The following is an 18,612-nucleotide window of genomic DNA, read 5'->3' as shown; positions in this document are numbered from 1 at the left end:
GCAAAGTTTTATGAGGGAATTCGGGATCGACATCCCCTACGCCAGGAGCAGGCCGCCAGCCCGGCGGCTTTAGACCACGCTGCAAATTTATCTGGTGTTAAAATTAGTACGCTGCTCAGAGACATATAGTATCGTTTATCGGACGCCAAACCTCATCCTTCTGAATCCTGGGGAAATCGTTCTCCATCTTGCACGGCATATCAGCCAACAAAGCCTTGCGGTGGGAGAGAAACTGCCCATTGTTAGCTTCCAGTAGCGTCAGAAGGTTTCTAAAGAATCAGGAATAACATATACTTTTCGCATTTTCCTCAAAGACGTCCAACAAAGCTCAGACTTCATCCTTGGAGGCTCCAGACTGGGACCCGAAGCTCAACACCTCCAAGTAAAATCGGCACCGACTCTTTGAATAAACTCTCGCGCAGAGGGGCGAGATCGTTTTTCTTGTGCTGGTTTTCTTTGTATATTTCGTTGCTCACGCAAAACACTCGAGTCTCGGAAGCTGTGGTCTCTTTCGTGTGTTTATCGTGCAGCTCCTGGGCTGTCTCGGCGGGGCGGCTTTAAAGGATGATCCTTTGGAATCTGATGTTCCTTCTGCTAGACGTGCTTTAGCGCCTTTGTAGGCTATACCATGGTTATTATAGACTTACTCAAGGCCAATTCCCTGCTCCTCCGTGCCTATTAGAGTCCACGTCGGGGTCGATGGAAAAGGGAGACAAACCGCCTCCTGATTCTTTTCTCGATATGACAGCCTCATTGAATGCACGCTCACTCCTAGATATCCCAGGCTCCGGTCAACAAGCTCGTCTACCAAGATCTGCACATGGACTGGCGTAGAAGGTCGGGAACCCCTTTGGTCTGATTTCTGCGTCTGATCGGCTTAGTAAAATGGTAGGGGCAGAGCCAGAGAGGTCCTACGTTGTCCTTGGTTGTTGTTTTCAGTATTTTTTAGCCAATTTGTTGTAAGTGATAGACTGACTGCACTACCAGGGCACAACCGTACTTGACCTCGTCAAGTAGAGGAGAGACCCGTGGAGAGCGGTAGATGTATCAAACCCCTTGCGCGGGTAGCCATGGTTTCAGATGGGAGCTGATGGACCAAAATATGACGCAGAGCAAGTACATTCGGGCTCATATAGGTAGGTATGTAGGTAAGTTGTGTTTGAATTTTGCCAGTTTCGGTGAGTTCAAAATGGTCGTGATGCGGCTTGGAGATCCTTTGAAGCTCTCTGAAAGCCACAAGGCAGTAGGCAGGAGAGAAGCAAGATACAAAAGGTTCGATGACGCATGCCGGAAATTTGTTCTGCATTTCATCTAATGGAAAATTTTACGCTTTTGGAACGCGGGGAGCTCATTGGACCCAACTTCTAGGGACCAAGAATTCGGGGATTCAATGGCAGGCAGATCACCAGGAATAAGATACAGAACTTGTTGCAAGCAGGAATGTGGACTTGTGCTCGTCGAAGCAATAACCGCGCAAGTAGGACTGCTAGAATGGAGCCTTGGAGTTGAAAGATGCCCATATACCTCGTATATGACTCCAGGCTGTTGTGTTTGATTCGTAAATCCAAGTTGCCAGACTCTCACCCAGGTGACATAACAGCTACACAAAGCAGATTCTAGAAGGCTCTTGTGGATAAGCAATAGGTGGTTCTCACGAGGCCTTAGCCTAGGCAGAGTCACTGACTGTCATACGACAGGTTCATGGGGAAACGGACAGGAAAGCATCTTCTATTCTCTTCCTTCAGACTTCTAGCCATATCCCTGGCCTGATCTTTTGTTGCACAACTTGGCATTCTAGTCTTGAATTCCCGATACGACTGCCCGGAAGCATTCTCCTGTGCCTGCCTCAAACGACGTCTTTGGACAGCACAAAGATCCTTGGCTGATGTGCCTCATCGCGGGCCATGGTGTGACCTGGTAGAATTGCCGAGAAGCAACGCCATCCAAGACACTGTCTCGTTCACATTTGGCATCAGGATATGTGTGCGTTTGCGTCAGCAATGTCGTCAGGGAAGGGCATTGTTGTCTAGCAGGATCCCGAGACTGTCTTGGTATGAAATCAGATTCGCTGCAGAGATCGTATCGAAGATCACCTTGGATCCTGTAGGGGGGAAGCTCGTTACGATCTTTGCCACTCTGACCGGCTGCTACCAGAGGACGACATCTTTTTTTTTTCTTTTCAGGGTTGTATGACGACAGCTTGGTCGCACTTGTACACATGTACCGCGGCCGCGTCCTCCACCATGTGATCATGGCTTTCTGTACGTCATGTCCACAGGCGAACCATGCTGCAAAAGCGTGGACTTCGAACTTCCTGGGCAGGTGTTGCGGCGCTCTGTGGATGTGGATGACTGCAGGGGGGAATACATTGGATTTCGGTTCAATGGAGAAAAGAAGGCCAGGCAGCTGGTAAACAAAAAAAATCCAATCACAGCACAGGCTTCCAGTACTCTTTCTTGATTGTTGCTGCTGCTGCTGCTGCTGTTTCTGCCGCCATCCGTACATGACGCCAAGTTGCGGCCAAACATGGTGATACCCGTCCCTTTTCCGGAGTATGACTACGCTTTTCCATAAAAGATATCGGACCGGGCTTGGCGGCGGTGAGGATAACCTTGCGGGTAATCGAACAGGTAAGGTTGAAATCAAAGACAGACTATTGGATCATGCCTGGGTCGGGTATGATTCCCTAACCTTCTACTTGCCTAACATGCACGGACTCCTGTGAGACCAGGAAAATGTACGGGGGGCTGGGGAGGGGTCCAAATTTTTGATAGGCTCATTCAGAAGGACCAACAGATTAACATAATCCAGGGTTTGCTCCATAGCGGTAGAGGATGTCTCTCGGAAGAGACTGTCGAAGCTGTACTCACATCAGCTCCTTTGAAACTCACCTCTCTCTCTCTGCGGCACTCTGTTGGGCGTCTATAAAGACGATCGGCCTTCCCGAACCTTTCTATCTTTGCCTGTTTTGCTTGCCCCGTTCATAATCCCTGCAAACAATCATAACAAAAGCTATCCAGCTGATTCACTCGCACCCCATCACAAGGCAGACAAATATTTATTCATCTAAAACCTCCTGAGCAACTTTTGCCACATTTTGCCGTGCCTTCTTTTGAATATTCGTACTACCTGAATCTCTTCAAGGCGCCCATAGCACATAATTTCCCCTACGTTTGACCAAGGGAAAACCAAAAAACCACACCCAAAGCCACCGTCCCACCATGGCTCGCCTGGTCACACAACTCCTTTCGAAACTCTTCCTGCTCACCACCCTCCTGAGCATAGCCAGCTCCCACCCCGCCGCCGCCGTCGTCAGCCGCCTCCTCCTCCCCCGCGACCCCAAGGACTGCACCGCGCCAGACGCCAACTGCACGTGCCAGGAGTGGACGTTTGTGTCCAAGGACTGGACCGTGGCCAACTTTGCCTACCGCATCTCGGTCCCCGTCTTCGACCCGGAGGAAGCCGCGCGGGAGGAGCCGGTGCCGTTCGCCAGCCTCGTCACCTTCGTCGTCCAGAACCAGGCGCTCGACTACAACGCCGTCTGCAACGCCACGAGCACCGGCGGGGACCAGGAGGACGCCGACGCCTCGTTCGACGGCCGAAAGTGGTACGACTGCGTCCAGGACAAGCCGGGGGAGGACGGCGTGACGAGCTTCAGCTACGAGAGGGCCAAGGACAGGCTCGAGGTCAAGCAGACCTGGGAGTGTCTGCACGAGGGATAGTGAGTGGCGGACCCTTAGCCCCACATACTTACTGCTTCTGTTGTTCCCTGAAGACATGCAAATCACTGACTGGGGACATTTGCGCTGTCAAAGCTTCTATAGATACAAGGCCACCGGCGGGGCCGAGGCCAAGGTCGTGTGTGCAGAGGCCGAGTGGGAGAACCCAGACTGGAAGGAAGGGCAGACTTACCAGCTGAACATCACAGAGTGCCAGGCCAAGCACCGCCCTATCCAAGTGCCATGGACAGAAATAACAGGAAACTGAACGCCGAAGCAACCAGATACAAGAGATGTAGGAGTAATTTCTGGGGCCGTAATGTTTGTATGAAGATGAGTCACGATATTGTTTTTCCCTCTTTCTCAGAATGCCATACGCTCCCTCGGGATATATAACCAACACAACTTTTAGTCCTATCTATGAATCAGATCCAGCGGCGTACAAACGCACCTCTGTACTTTACCTCCATACTATTCCTCAATTTTGCACAATGCCGTAACTAGGAGAGAGGTTTGCTGGGTGGAAGATGGAGAACGTGAAGAAAACAGGGCGTAAACAGAACGATCGATATGCAGAAAGGAGGTAGCTAGGGAGCCTACCAGGAACAATTAAAGCTTTCTTAGTTGTCCTGGAGAATAATTTACCTCCGAAACTATGAGAACAAAGGTCGGTGGATTCGAAGTGTAGTCCCAGATGCCTCATCTGATTGTAATATTTCACGCACCGAAATGGGAAATGGGCTTCTAGGCATCTAAGAATGTCTGTCGCATGCTAGTGCCGTTCTCATTACTAGTTTTTGTATGCGTATCCTGAACCTCCGCAAGGGTGGCACGGGTCGGGTCATGTTTCATTATGGATATTTACAGCTCATGAAGCGCTCAGCACCAGTGCATTGGCCTAAACCTTTGTAACCCGGCACTCAGCAGTGGCAGTAACATCTCCGGCCGACTCAGAAACCGCCCGGAGAGTAACAACAGCCTCATCAGCAGCATCGGCAGATGCGCCCACAGCGACACAGGCCCACACCTTTTCACCGAACTTGGCATGCGCCAACGCGTTCGGTACCTCAACCCTCCACCCAGAGCCCTCCACCTCTGCCGTCAGCCTGTACACATCGGAGCTCAGGAAGTCCTCAATGTTCTGCTGCGGGTGTAGCGCCCCTCCGGCGGCCTTCTGCTCGCCAGTGTTTGCCAGCTCAAAGAAGCAAGTAAGTCCAGCCTCCGTAGCGGCACCAGCGGCAGCGGTGCCAACTACGCCCTCAGCGAGTTCAACGCCGCGCGTGCTAGCTCCGCCAGAGCCATCGAGGGATCTCACGGCAGCAGTGTACGACAAAATGCCGTCGGCGTCGCGGTGCTTATCGAGGATGTAAAAGTGCAGGCGGTTGGCCTCGTCACGGAACTCGTATTCACTGCCGGAGCGTGTGCCGGCGTGGAAGAGGGCATCGGAGAGCTGGCGGTAATCACCGAGGGTGATCATGGCAACGCTGCCGTTGGGCCGGATGAAGTCAACCATTTCGATATCTTGAGGGTTGGCGTCGATCATCCACTGGCAGTGGGGTATTAGCACAGGGATATAGCAAAGTGATACAAGAATGTCTGATCTATGTAAGTATCTGCACTTACTTGGAACGGCTGGGATGGCCACTGTCCATTCGGACCGACGTTCTTCGTCTTGGATATCATGACGCCAGAGTCGGGCGTAAACGAGTCACTTCCCATGCGATCAACAACCTCCATCATGTAGGTGTGGTAGCCGCGGCCGTCGCAGAACACATCCGTGGAGACACTGCAAGGGGGCGAAAGGTCACCTCCAGCTCCAAGTGTAATGTTTAAGCCCATCAACCCTCCAGGTCCGGGGGCCACAGAACGGGCCGTGAAAGTCGCCACGACGAGACCTGAATCCGCCAGTCCCTCACGTGTTAGTTGTACCACGCTTTGGTTTGAGGCCAGTCCCAGCACCACCTTGTCACGGATGGTGTGAAGTGATCCCTGGCTACCGCCCTTGAGTGCCGGGACCTGCCATCTGGTGTGAGGTCCACCCTGGGAGACGTCAGTAAGGTATATACATATCAAGGGACTCTTGGGGTACACAAAATAGACTTACAGGGCCGTTAAAGCTTCCTCTTGACATCATGGACCAAGGTCCGGTGTAAGTCCTCTGCAGCGGAACTCCATAAGGGTTCTATTATATGAAGTTCTAGTTAGTATTCTGTGTCTCAAATAGATTGCGTATGGGAGACCAAGGGCTACTTACGTTATAGTTATCACCAATGTCTAGCAAATGGCTCAGCTCATGAGCGTAAACAGCCATCCCGCTGCTTTCGCCTTGCGTGCTGCTACCGCTGCCGGCATTGGGCCAAAGTGTCGCGGCAGAAGCCCAGCTTGTCCACTCAACGTATCGAGTGCGGCCCCAGTTGGGCAGTGAGCTGTTGGAAGGCGGACCGAACTCCTCGGGAACGTCCTCGCGAGTCTGGAAACGCATCTCTCCAAACTCTTGCCACCTATTTTTACATTATATGATTAGAAATATAAATACCCCTTGGCATTGCGGCAGGGCGACTCACGTGGCAGACTCGTCCTGTCCTGCGGAAAGGATAAAGACAAGCTCGAACTTAGCGGCCTCCTCAGGACCTATTTCCGCCCGCCATGCTGCGAGCGCGTCGGTGCGGATGTTTACGTTGCAGCTCTGGTCTGGTGGGCAAGCGCCCTGGTTGAAGTCGTTTGTTACACCGTACCTAGTTGCCAACGTGTTAATAGAAAAAAAAAGATGAGCAAAGGTCTTCCTCGACTGAAAGCGAACAAGTGACCCACTGGTATGCGAGCCTGGGCATCTGATACGGCCCAAACGACGTTAGATCGACGCCAAACTTGCCGGCCGAGTCCTCCATCCAGTACTCGTGCAGCGTGTGGCCGCGGTTGAGCTCAGTCGGAACGTTGAGCAGTTCCTTGTAGTAGTTGGGCACATCCTCCCTCTTCAGCCCGGAGACCTCGGGCTGTGGGTTCCCAAAGATGGTGGACTGCACCGCCTGCGTGACAATGAATGGCCTGTCGGTGTAGTCAACCGTCACGAGCGCGATGTTGAAGTTCCTGCTGGATCCCCTACGACTCGGGTCGGACCAGTTGGTGCCGGGAATCTGCTTGTAGTCGGCCCAGGTCATGTTTTCCGGGTTCACCCAGTTCTGCGGGTCAATTGGCTTGAACGGGTCGCGGGGCGTGCAGGGCACGGCGGCCGTGAAGGCGGCGCCGACGAGCAGCAGCGCCGCGACGGGGTGGTGCGGGAGACGCGGCATCTTGGTTCTGAGTACAGGCGCCTCTGGAATTGACCGTGGGACGGGTGCCTGGTCTCGGTCCAAGGAGGGGGTCAAGACGCAGGTGAGGGCAGCCCAGGGAAGGTTTTATTTATCGTCTTGTCGTATCCGCTGACATTCGGTGACGACGTTGCATCCCATCGTCGGGCGTCGGCTTGAGTCCCCCGCCATCGCGAACAGGCACCAAGCAAAAGCAAGCTTGATTAGGTCGGTGACAAGCTTTAATTTCCACCCGCCACCCGAAGTCAACTACTGGGATGAACGGCAGATTGCAGGGATTTAAAAGTGGTGGCAGTATAAATGCCAAGACTGCGAAGAGGGGAAGCACCGTAATGCTGCAGTGCGACCTGCTGCATCTGGATTAGAACTGGACCGAGCTTCCTATCTCAGAAAGAAATCGGCGCAGGATAACCGTTAGTTGTTTGCAGCAGACGACAACAAGGATAGCACTCAAATGCATGATGTAAGAAAGTCGATTCTTAACGTTTGAGCGGCACATTTGTGCCACAATCTGATGGGGAATCACTGGCAGCGAATTGATAATGTCAGATTCAGTGAAAGATCCAAGGGTGTCTTTTCATGTTAACAATTAACATGGTAGGTATATGGAGGAATGATGTGTCACGTGACTGTCCTAATGGTGGGCAATATGGAAGGAACATGGAAGTCATTAAGGGTCTCAAAAAACGAAAATAGAAAGAGAAACAAGGCTGGATGGCTACACCTACTATATAATATGCAAGTTGCTAAAAACACTGAGTGAGTGAGGACATAAGCGATGCGAGCAAAAAGACAAAACGATATACATAACTCACTCGCGAGTTGCTTACGTTGACCCCGACCCGATTTGAACGGATAACCTTACGATCTGGAGTCGTACGCGCTACCGTTGCGCCACGAGGCCCTTGTTTGCCTCAGCTGAAAGTAGAGATTATATACAGCTGACTCAATACGGTTTCCACTTCAACATCCAATCCGTCCGTGATGCATAAAGTACCTAATAATCATCACTTCGTCACACTACTGTAGTACCTTTTGGAGGCTCAATAAGAGACATGGTTTAAAGTATTTCGGGTTATTGGATCCCCTGCAGTATCGCATGGGATGGAAGTCACACCACCAATCATGGGCAGAACGTGGTTCCCAGCAAGCACACCGTCACCACATTACACCCAATATTAGAAATAGACGCATGCAAGGGATAATTTAGGTGGCTAATATGTTATTGTTAGAGATTCTGGCTCTGAGATGATGCAACAATGGAATCTGCCAACAACATGTTGTTTTAGTAATGACACGGAGAATATTCTCCAGAGAATCCTGTCCCTGTCGCTGGAACCTTGAGGTACAAATGTAGACTGCGTGTCTTCTCGATCTCTCTCCGCTATTGTCTCATTTTTTCTTCATTTTTGCCTTGAGCCTGTGCCTGTGCATCTTGCCTAGGTACCTTCCCTGCCTTGCGAAGTACTTTAGTAATTCGTGCCTTCAACGACGGATGGAAACAAAGATTGTGGTGGTACGAAGTGAAAATCTCGCGCGAACCACTGTCCATATTTGAACAGAAGACTACCTAGCCACGTCAAATCGTCGGTCTGAGATCATTTTGACGGACAAGGGATCTTCCGCTTTGCCTGCCTTCTCGACAATACCTCGACTGCGGTCACAGACGAGAATGAACATTTTTCCGTTTCCGGTCAGGCCGAGAACGGATGACGACTGGGAAGCATGGCGTACGCAGATAGAGCACTACTATCACGACCAAGACTGTGAACTCAACGAGCTGATATCCAAGATGAAGGAGCACGGACTATGGGGAACGTAAGCTTGTCGACTTTTGTTCAGAACAAGCAATCTTTCATGCTAGTACTAGGCTAATTTACTATACTATCACTATACAGACGCAAACAGTACATGAATCGCCTCAAACAGTGGGGAATGCTCAAGAATATCAAGGCGGAAGAGTACGAGGCAATTGTCCAGATCCGAGCCAGGCGACAGGCTTTAGGAAAGCAGACTGCCTTTGTGGTGAGAAAAAGGCCTGTTTCCAAATCCAAGATTGATCGATATGTCAGAAGGTCGAGGAGTCGCAGGAAAAAACCAGCCAGGCCAGCTGAAAACGGTAAGGCGTGGAATCGGCCTTCAAGTTCAAGGAACAGACAAGTATAATTTCGCCTACTGATGCCCTATACCTATCCTACCATACAGTAAGCACCCCGCCAGATGTCGAGTTTTGGACTCCTCCACTATCGCGTGTATCAACACCAAGTCCCGCCAATCTTTCACCCACTATTCTGTCTGATGTCGCTCCAGCATTGAGCACATACATTACATCTCAATCTGTTTCTTCGAATATACATGATACCAAACAGTCCGACTCTCCATCTGCCATCGCAACGTCACCACTAGAAAACAAAAAGAAAGTCAGTCTAGTTGTCGCCAGACAGCCTCTCAGAGTTGCAGGCCGTCGACCCAGCATAGAATGGCCCTACCTTGCTCAGTCCCTCGTCATACCACAACCCCCGAAGACCCCCATGTACATCAACATCACCCTTCCCGACACCCACAGACACACTCAAGGGATTCTCCGTTCCATCACCGAGACCATCGACCGCATGGCCCTCCCGACGCCCGTGTGCGACTGTGGCATCACTCCGGTCCCCGACGCGGCAGGATTCAACAAGGTCGGCTCGCCCGAGTGCTGCCGGCACGTGGGCGACAGCACGGCGGTGCCCGAGCGGGCCGACGAGTTCTTCCGGCTACTGTTCAGGGCGCTGTCGCTGCTGGCCGCCGACGAGCACAGCGTCGAGGGCCTACGCTTCGTCGACGCTTGCCTGTCCTGGCAGTTCCGCAGCAAGCGCTACGCCCTCTTCCGCCTCGGCATGATGTGCATGATGCAGGCGTACCTGCAGTTCCACGGCCGCCGCGGCAGCGCGAGGATGCTCGCCACGATCGCCGGGTTCACGAGGCAGCTCACGGCGACGATGCTTGGGGATGACACCAACCACCCCGTCGTTCGTACCCTGGCCACCATGAGGGACTCGCTCAACTCGGGTAGTTTTATTCAGCCCGAGGCTATAAACCAGGCGTACGTCTTTCTTGCCGACGTGCTGTGGCGGGACTCGAAGCATCGTTGGAGGTGGGGGCTTGGGTCGTTGACCTACCGGATGGGCTACATGAACACCGACACGGCACTCACTGCTGCAATGCGGCAGCACCGTCTAGCCATCTTGCAGGGTGCAGCTGCGTCTCTGAAAGGCTTTAGCGGCAGTGACGAGCGACCCCCTGAAGCCCTCGTCCCAGCATATCTTGACATTGCCGCCGGCATGGTGAGCATCAAGCAGTTCGACCTGGCCGAGGCCCTCATTGGCCCAATTCGAATCCCCGAAGATGTACCCGTAGACTTTAATGCCCAGTCTTGGTGCGTGCTGGCGCACATCTTGGAATACAGAGGGCAGTATGGTGATGCTGTGGAGATGCTGGGAAAGGTCACTGAGGGTGCAGAGCCTTATTTTCTTTCCCATCTTCTCCATCACCAGGCATCGCTGTATAGCAGGATGGGAAACTCTACTGAAGCAGGCCATCTGAGGAAGGAGGCGGTTCGGTTGGGATTGGTGGTGGAGCAGAACACAATGTTGCGTGCGGCACAAGATGTTGTATGAAGCTAGGTTTGATATTGAGATTTGCAACCTTGTTAGCTGCAATACATACATAATATTATTTTCCAATTATCCTACGATTTCGATCTTGGCTTCGTCGTTTCATTGGTCTACAAGACAATGTACCAGTCAGTCCAGTCTGCGAAAAAAGGGGTTATCGGCCGACTACATGCAACAAGCACATTAGTCCATATTAATCATTAATACAGATAAACGCATCTCGCGGTCATCTTTTCCCAACGACATGCGAGCTATATAACCGCAACCTGAATCAGACCTCCTGCTCCCAAAACTCAACCGCAGCCCCCAGGTCGTCAACATTGAGCAGGTCGCATCCAGCATCCCACAGCGTCCTCCAGACGGCATTCCTCGTCCTGACCGGCCACCCCGGCGTGTCCCAGTACCTGGTGAGCATGCCCTTGTCGTGCGCGGCCTTGACCTGCGCCTCGAGCTGGGCCATCTGGGCGTCGTTCAGCTTTCCCGTGCGCCTGGTGCGCCTGCCCTCCTCCACGTCCGTCTCGCCCCACTGCCCGTTGAAGCTCGTGCTGGCGATCGGGCTCTCGTTCGCCGTGACGTTGGCGAATTCCGGGTCGGCCAGGCGCGCGAGCGGCGCGTCCCAAAAGTAGTCCCTGGGCGAGACGCCCTGCACCAGCCCGCGCGGCGTGTTGCCCGTGCCGACGACGGTCACGGCGCCCTGCGTGGTGCTGCTGCCGTTGAAGACGGTCAGGAAGCCGGCGTCGCGGAGCGGCTGGAGCGCCTTGACGACGGCGGGCCAGGTCTCGGCGCCGTCCGTCTTGACGTCGACAAAGAGGTAGAGGGTCTGGCCGGGGTTGGTGTCAAAGACGCCGTACTTGGTGGCCTCGCCGCCCACGAAGCGGTGGGACGGGTTCTGGCGCTTCAGGACCGACAGGATTGGCTGCACGTAGAGGCTGTCAAAGGTGCGGCCCTCGGTCAGCGACGAGCGGTCGTGGCCAACGTGCAACTCGTCCCCGTACAGCCAGACGTCGGCCTCGGTGGATATGGCACCGTGGGCGAGGCCCGAGTAGAAGGGCACCGGACGCCAGTAGTCGTTGTGGCTGTGCATGCCCTTGGGGATGATGTCCTGGGTGAGCGAGGTCGGGTACTGGTACAGCGGGTTCCCGGTCGCATTGCCGAGGATGTCGCGCAGCTGGGGTGGTATAATTGCCTCCAGTGCGCCGGTTGTGGCGACGGCGAGCGAGGTCGCGCCTGCGAGGAGGAGCGGGCCAAGCATCTTGGGTTGTTGTTGTGCAGTGCCCAGAAAGATGAGGGGAAAACGAGTGGTGGGGGGTTTGGTCACAGTTGTTGTAATGAAAAACCTGCCATTGAGTAAGGCTTGAAGCTTATATATGATTGAAATCGGAGAGGAGAAATTTTGGTTTCTCAAAAAGGTAATCAAGGTATCCTAGCTACCGTGGGTATGTTATGTGATCATTGCCGTCAAGTATTGGTTCATCGGGAGTGACGGCAGCAACAGTGCCTTGATCCGCTGTAAACCCACCCACCAACCATGCGACGGAAGGTCCCTTCAGCCAATCGCACCGCCCACGTGCCTGAACAGTGCTACCTTGGCCTGGGTTAGAGCCAAAATATTCCCCGCATTAACGCCATCGTCGTCACTGTACCAAAAGCCAAGACGAATTTTCTTTCTCAGTGACCGACTCATCGTTTTAATCTTTATATTCACTGCTGCACACGTGCTCAATTTTATCCAATGGATTGAATCATGTCGATTTGATTTCTTCTGCCTATAGATAACAGTTCTCCTGCCGTTGGTCGCTGTGGCCTATCCTCGTCCAAAATCCGAAAAAGATGCAAGAAAAACGCTACAAACAAACAAGCAAACGAGAACCAGCCCGCCATTTCCAGACCAATCCAACCTTCAACTGTCTTTACATGCGAAAACACGCACACAAATCGGTAACCATGATCTAAAGACAGCACTCGACGCTGAGCCTCCTATTCCGTCGCGCCCTCGATGATTCCATCCTCAATCTTCGGCGCGTTCTCAGGCGCATTTCCAGACACCTTGGCGGGTAACATCCCTCTCTACCGAAAGCCAGGGCCTGAAGGATTAGTGGCCTTCGTGTTCGACTATTGTCACTGGGCGGAGCCAAGACGTTTGTTTCCAGCCTCGCTGCCGCCGCCGTTCACTTCATCGCTCCCAAAGGCCGACACGGTCAACGTAGTCTCTCCATCCGAAGAATCCCAAAACTCTTCTGGAGGATCGAGCCAGATGCTTGCAATATGGAGCTGGTTTAGCATCCTCTTGACCCTGCCCAGATCTCGTCTCGTCCGATGATTGTTGGCATCCACGTGGGGCGATGGTAGTTGCGCCCAGCTGGCCTCCTGCTCACGCTCAAGATGATTGCGCCGCGTCCACAGGAGGTGGATTAATCGGGCTCGCGCGCGGCGGAGGTCTGCTTGGGCATTCTGTCTGGTTACGTTCGTGTCCCACGACATGGCCGTGGTCGCAGGAGTAGTATCGCTGCGTCTGCCCATTCTCTCCAGTCTATGGCCTTCGGGGTATGGATCTTCGTCCTTGGAGCTTTCCTCACCCCACTGCTCCCGGAACTGCGCTCTGGTTTCTTCGAGTCTTTGTTTAGATTCTTCCAGTTCTCTCCTGGTCTCCTGTGACTTGTGCATCATTGCAAGCAGCTCTGCCTGCATCTTTATCCAGCCATCCTTGTCTTCCTGCTCCTCCATCTGTAGGCGAAAGAATTCGATCGCCCGGGCTTGCGCCTGGGAGACGTTGGCAGGCACCGCCGGAGAAGGCACATCTGCCGCCATGATAACGGCCGGCTGGTTGGGGTTGGGCGCTTCGCACTGTTTCTGAGTGTCATTCGACTCTGCTTGGTTGTCTGGTTCGCTGACACTCGAACTAGCTGCTCGAGGCCTCGTATCTGTATCACTATTCGCCTGGGGACGATCCTGTGCAGCCCATTGTTCTTGAACCATACCCATCAGGAGGGAGTAGTATTCGCGGTTGTTACGGTCGAGTCGTTGTAAGCTGCCTCTCTCAACAAACTTCTTGACGAGTCGCACCCGTGGAGGAGGATCCTGTTCTGCCTTCAACTGGTGAACTCGATGATGAAGGTATCCAAATAGGTCATCGGAATCGACCTCCTAGTGTCGATCGTGCTCTGAGCTACCCTTAGGCGGTTCGGTAACTTCTGGCTGCGAGTGAGGAGAAAGCTTCGTCGCCGCCAAGGTATCAGCAAGGTCGGGTTCTTGCCCATACAAGATGGTGTTGCTGTCGAGTTCAGATCCTTGGCCTTGATGGGGTGGACTTGAATGCGACCCATTGGAAATTGATCCAGAGTCATTTCGCATCAGATGATCCCTGTTTATCGTCAACATGGTGTCTGAGTTGAACCTGTGATATTCTTTCTTCAAAGCCTCTCCGTGGGACACAAATGCCCCCACAGATGCCCTCGCCATCATTTCCAGAAAAGCCTCGAGCATGCCTTCGCACAGGCCCTCGTCTTCAGGCAGGCGACGTCCATGATATGCCCTGAAGAGCTTGATCCTCGTCAATCGAGCCCATTCCGCCCAGATCTTGCAGTATTCCTCTTCGCTGAGACAGGCTGCAGGGCTGTGCATAAGTTCTGTCTGTGACTTGCGGTGCTCTCTGTGTACGACTTCAGCTTGCTCTGCCGACTCCACTTGCTCCTTGTTGGGTGTCTCCTTTGGTTTGCCCGCCATGTGGGCACTCCAGGCTGCCTTTGCAATCTGTACCGCTGCTCGGGTATCCGAAGGAGGTGCAAATATTGGTGTCCATTCATTTGTGAAGCCTTCAGAGATGGGGTCTCGTACTCCTTGGGGAACACCCTGGCCAGAGAGCCATTTGTCTGGAGTCCAGAACCAACTCTCACTCGACTTGGTTTGCTCCTTCATCTGATCCGGCGACGGTGGATTTATCTCGACTGGGGAGTCCGCTTGTGTCTTTCCTTCAAGGGCTGACACCAACGGAGCTTCTGCCTGCGGTGTGCTACCCGAAGAAGAAATGCTGCTTGCTGTCGTCGACCCGGAGTATGTCCGGAAGTAAACAGGTCTTAGTAGCGAGCTCGAACCTGGAGATTGTGCTTCTTCCTTGTAGCCAGTTCGGCTGCTGACCAGGGACCAGCTGTCGCCATTGTCCGTAGGCGTGTTGTTCTCTTTTGTGTTGGGCTGAACGGAAGCCTGCGAGCTGATCTTTGTCTCTTCATGTCGTCGCTTGTGCATATCCAGGAGCATCTTTTGCTCCGCAATCTCTTCTCTGCTGGCAACCACGTCGCCCGTCTCCGGCTCCAAGACTATGGGGGCTTCAGTTGCTCCTGTCTGCTTTTTGACACCTCCAACCTTGAGTATGATCCTCGGCGGCGGCTTTTGGGCCAGAGCCTTGGGCTCGCGGTCCACCCTCCATACGTCGGGCCGCAGCTGCTTCTCCCCCACGTGCATATCCATCGCACCGTCCATCATCTTGTCAACTGCAGACTTGCTTTGGTCGTGGATCTTGGTTGCGAGGTTTGCGAATCGCACCTTTGTCTTTTGTGCCAAAAGGTCCAGGGAGCCCAACCTTTGCTCCGTGGCCCCCAAAGAGGCGTCCGATTGTGGACTCGGTGGCGGGTTGTCTGATCTTTCTCTGTCCTGCTTCCGGCGGTTCCACATTTCCAGCTGCTTTTGCTGCTCCCAGATCGCCTTGTCGGTAGTCAGGGGCTGCCAGTCAACTTTAGCTTCGGCGGCGGCCGCCCGGTCCTCTTTGGCCCATGCTTCTTTCTGGCGCCGGTAGAGCGCTAGCGTGTCCTCGCGATCGCGGGAGACATCTTTAGCTTCTGTTGGCAGCTGATTCTCTTTGTTGTGAAGATTCTGTGACGTATGTTCTTTGGGGGTGGTAGTAATAATACTAATATTTGAGTCGCCCTTTGGGTCTTTGCTAACAAATGGATCATCATCCCCCATCTCGATCATCGTCCAGTTTCCCCCTACCTCGCCGATCTTGCCATTGCCTCTGTCGCTTGTAGAAATTGAATTGCCCCTACCCGACGAGGCAGTGCTAGGCCGCGACGCCGAGACGTACGGACACTCGCGCTCGTACTGCTCCACCAAATCCAGAAACTTTCTCCTCCGCCTCCGCTCCGCCTGCACCGCAACCCAGCCTTCCCGGTCCGCTGAGCCGGACGAACCCCGCTCCCCCTAGACGGGCTTGGCCTGCTGGCTCTAACGCGACCCGGCCTGCGAATCTTGGGACTTTTTTTCCATCTCTTGACGCAGAAGCTCGGCATCCATCTGCGCCTCCAGCTCCTCCACCATTTGCTTCTCCCCCATAGGCTTGAGCTGCTTGATTGCTTCCTTTTCCTTTTTCTCCGTCTCCTGACGCAGAAGTTCGGCATCCAACTGTGCTTCCAGCTCCTTCACCATTTCCTTCTTTCCCATAGGCTTGAGCTGCCTCTCTTTTTCCTTGCCCTTCCTAGAGATCTTGCGAGGCTCCCCAAATTCCATCATGTGCAGCGCATTCTCGAAACGATCTGCATTTCTAATAATCTTGGCCGCCTTTTCCTTACCATGGTGACGCACAAGATTCGAACGCGTCTCCTGCTCCTTCTTTTTGGCCATGCGAACATCTTCCAGGTGAACCATGTACAGCGACTCTTCCAGAGGAGGTGCAGTGTAACTCGGATCAGCGGCCTTCCTCTTTCTGTTCTCGCGCGCCACCAAGTCGATGTTTCGAGGGAGGCCACCAAAGTTTGGGTTCTTGGCCGGGGGCGCCTTGTCCTCGTCCTCGTCGACGTAGTAACCCTGCTGGCGGTACCACTCGGGCGTCCGGAGGCCATCGTGGCGCTCACGGTTGTACGAGACGCCGTAGGGGGACTTTTCCCAGGTTCCGTGGGTCTCTGGGATCTTGAGGAGCTCCTTGGCACGTCTTTGGGGTAGTTGCATTTCTTTCTCATCGATGTGGTGACTCTCGTCAGGGGCTTGTTTTTTGGTTGATGATGGGCCACTGGTGGGGAAAGAGGAGCATCTGGGTATGCCAGTAGTGGTGGGAGGCGCAAGTAGGAAGTCCTGGTGGTTTGTCATCATTGGCGGCTTTTGCCACGTTGATGGTCCGTCGTAGGGCATCTTCTCGTAGGCCGGTACGGATCTTGTCGCTTGTAGAGATGATGCCAGGCACATGCTGCCATTGCCGTTGGAACCGTAGGGGTTCCAGAACGGGGTTACGAAGGGGTTAAAGAAATCTTGCTGATGAGATCCCGTTTCAGTAGGAAAGGGATGGGGATATCCGGCCATGCCGCTGGCTCCCATGCTTGATGGCAGCTCAGGAGTGACTGATCCGGATTGGTCTTCGTTCTCGAGGGGCGAGTCAGCCGGTGGTGTCAGCGTAGAATCAGTCGATGGAGATCCCGTCATTGATTCTTCTGTCCTGGTCCGCTTGGAGGTCTGCTGGCCGTCCGATGCGGGTGAGTAATAATACGGGATGTGCCTGTTCGCAGGGTAATCTCTGTGTTGCGTATCTGGGCTTCCGCGCTTCGTAGACGGGGGAGACCCGTTAGCAGAATCTGTCATTGTAGCGTTGTAGGCAGTCATGATGGGTATTGGTCTGCTGAAGTTGATTGTATGTCTTTTGCTGGATGGTTCCGGTGTCTTTGGACCGTTTGCGCTGCCTTTCGCCGTGGTTTCAACAGGGGTATCTAGTGCAGAAGGAGCTGTGGATGGATCTGGGCTTGTCTGTACGTGAATACTGAGAGCTCGAGGGCTTGAACTGTCAACAGCTTGGCTGAGATTTGGACTTGTCTGAATGTCAAGACTGGGAGTTTGTAGTTTGGGAGTGTGGACAGGATCTGGACTGAGGTCTGGACTGGGAGAGGCCGCCTTTTCTAGCGACGCGTGTTGACTCATGGCGAAGAAAACATAAACTTCCTGGTAGGTGTGCTTGTTTTTGTTGTTCTGTGGTTGCTGGGCAGTGATGTTGGAAAAATGCAAATAAACGAACGAGTGGCATCATACACCAAAGCACATGTGAGCTGCTTCGAGCTAAAAGTATGCAGAGCTAAGGTTTTGCAGGTTTCGAAGAAAAAAAGTCTGCTATGAGAGATGAACGAGTGTGGTATCATTGATGACAGGCTTGAGCGGGCAGAATGAGCTCCCCCATTAAAGACAACATCAGGCCCGTATGGATCGAATTTGCGAAAAGACGTAGCTAGAGGTACCTTAACGGGTAGGTAGGTAGATATCCATGCCAGCTGGCAACTCGAACAAGATACCTGAGTTGCGCCCACAGTACCTGCCTCGATATTGTAGAAACTCTCCATGGAAGGCGGTCTACCCTCCTGGCTGAGCTGGAGCTTTCCCATTATTTTCTTCTTCTTTTTGTGCTTATTTGTCTGTCACCAAGAAAGGGCGACTACAGACACCTGCACATTTGAAGCTTATGAGGATGTTGTCCAGGAAACAGGGAAGCTTTTCGAACCTTGACAATTTTATTTATTCGACCGCCAAACTTGAGGCTTATACTGCACAGTGCATTGGCCACTTTGCCACCATTCCTTTTATTTTTCTCCCTTTCTTTCCCCTCCTCCTGCTATCTTGCCCAGGAAACCAGAAATACCACATGGTATCTGGTGGGTAGGTGGTCACATGCCCTGGGGTAGGTCTACCTTGGCCACGTCAAGAAATCCCACCTCCGGGCTTGTGACTTTTATTAAACCTTGCAGCTATATCAGCATTATCTATGATAAGATTTAGAGAAGAAAAAAGCAGGAATTGCAACAAAAAGTCAACAAAGCGTGTGCTATATCTCTTGGCAGTTGGTGGATCAGATTCGTAGGTCACATCGCGAAAACTAGGGCTTGTCTAGTGTAGGTCTAGATGATATTTCTGCAATCTATTCTCTATCAGACGAAAGGAGTCAAAAGCTTTTTTTCCTTTTTATCC

At 53.0% G+C, this 18,612-nt stretch overlaps 6 protein-coding genes and 1 non-coding gene across 7 annotated transcripts; 2 read left to right on the top strand and 5 right to left on the bottom strand.

Moving 5' to 3' along the window:
- Nucleotides 1-115: 115 nt before the first annotated feature.
- On the bottom strand, nt 116-754 carry MGG_17576 (uncharacterized protein; the record flags this gene model as incomplete). The annotated part of the gene is made up of 2 exons (XM_003719190.1): nt 116-269; nt 648-754. 2 exons carry the CDS (start codon nt 752-754, stop codon nt 116-118), a joined length of 261 nt encoding a protein of 86 aa, XP_003719238.1.
- A 2,467-nt stretch (nt 755-3,221) lies between these two features.
- Nucleotides 3,222-3,987, top strand: MGG_08747 (uncharacterized protein; the record flags this gene model as incomplete). The annotated part of the gene is made up of 2 exons (XM_003719189.1): nt 3,222-3,721; nt 3,816-3,987. 2 exons carry the CDS (start codon nt 3,222-3,224, stop codon nt 3,985-3,987), a joined length of 672 nt encoding a protein of 223 aa, XP_003719237.1.
- A 351-nt stretch (nt 3,988-4,338) lies between these two features.
- Nucleotides 4,339-7,748, bottom strand: MGG_08748 (uncharacterized protein). The gene is made up of 6 exons (XM_003719188.1): nt 6,531-7,748; nt 6,284-6,454; nt 5,974-6,220; nt 5,824-5,901; nt 5,343-5,759; nt 4,339-5,265 (listed from the first exon to the last, which is right to left on the bottom strand). Exons 1-6 carry the CDS (start codon nt 7,007-7,009, stop codon nt 4,618-4,620), a joined length of 2,040 nt encoding a protein of 679 aa, XP_003719236.1. The 5' UTR covers nt 7,010-7,748; the 3' UTR covers nt 4,339-4,617.
- A 111-nt stretch (nt 7,749-7,859) lies between these two features.
- On the bottom strand, nt 7,860-7,931 carry MGG_20259. Its single transcript has one exon. It is a non-coding gene; the product is annotated as a tRNA-Trp (tRNA).
- Nucleotides 7,932-8,699: 768 nt separating this feature from the next.
- On the top strand, nt 8,700-10,686 carry MGG_08749 (uncharacterized protein; the record flags this gene model as incomplete). Its single annotated transcript, XM_003719187.1, has 3 exons — nt 8,700-8,845; nt 8,926-9,146; nt 9,233-10,686. 3 exons carry the CDS (start codon nt 8,700-8,702, stop codon nt 10,684-10,686), a joined length of 1,821 nt encoding a protein of 606 aa, XP_003719235.1.
- Nucleotides 10,687-10,759: 73 nt separating this feature from the next.
- Nucleotides 10,760-12,146, bottom strand: MGG_08750 (uncharacterized protein). Its single transcript, XM_003719186.1, has one exon. The coding sequence runs from the start codon at nt 11,933-11,935 to the stop codon at nt 10,955-10,957; it is 981 nt and encodes a 326-aa protein (XP_003719234.1). The 5' UTR covers nt 11,936-12,146; the 3' UTR covers nt 10,760-10,954.
- Nucleotides 12,147-12,801: 655 nt separating this feature from the next.
- On the bottom strand, nt 12,802-17,265 carry MGG_08751 (uncharacterized protein; the record flags this gene model as incomplete). The annotated part of the gene is made up of 3 exons (XM_003719185.1): nt 12,802-13,784; nt 13,854-15,839; nt 15,906-17,265. 3 exons carry the CDS (start codon nt 17,263-17,265, stop codon nt 12,802-12,804), a joined length of 4,329 nt encoding a protein of 1,442 aa, XP_003719233.1.
- Nucleotides 17,266-18,612: the final 1,347 nt, after the last annotated feature.

This window comes from Pyricularia oryzae, chromosome 6 (assembly GCF_000002495.2).
Source record: "Pyricularia oryzae 70-15 chromosome 6, whole genome shotgun sequence".
NCBI classification, from domain to species: Eukaryota; Fungi; Ascomycota; class Sordariomycetes; order Magnaporthales; family Pyriculariaceae; genus Pyricularia; species Pyricularia oryzae.
This window is presented reverse-complemented; position numbering and strand designations above follow the sequence as displayed.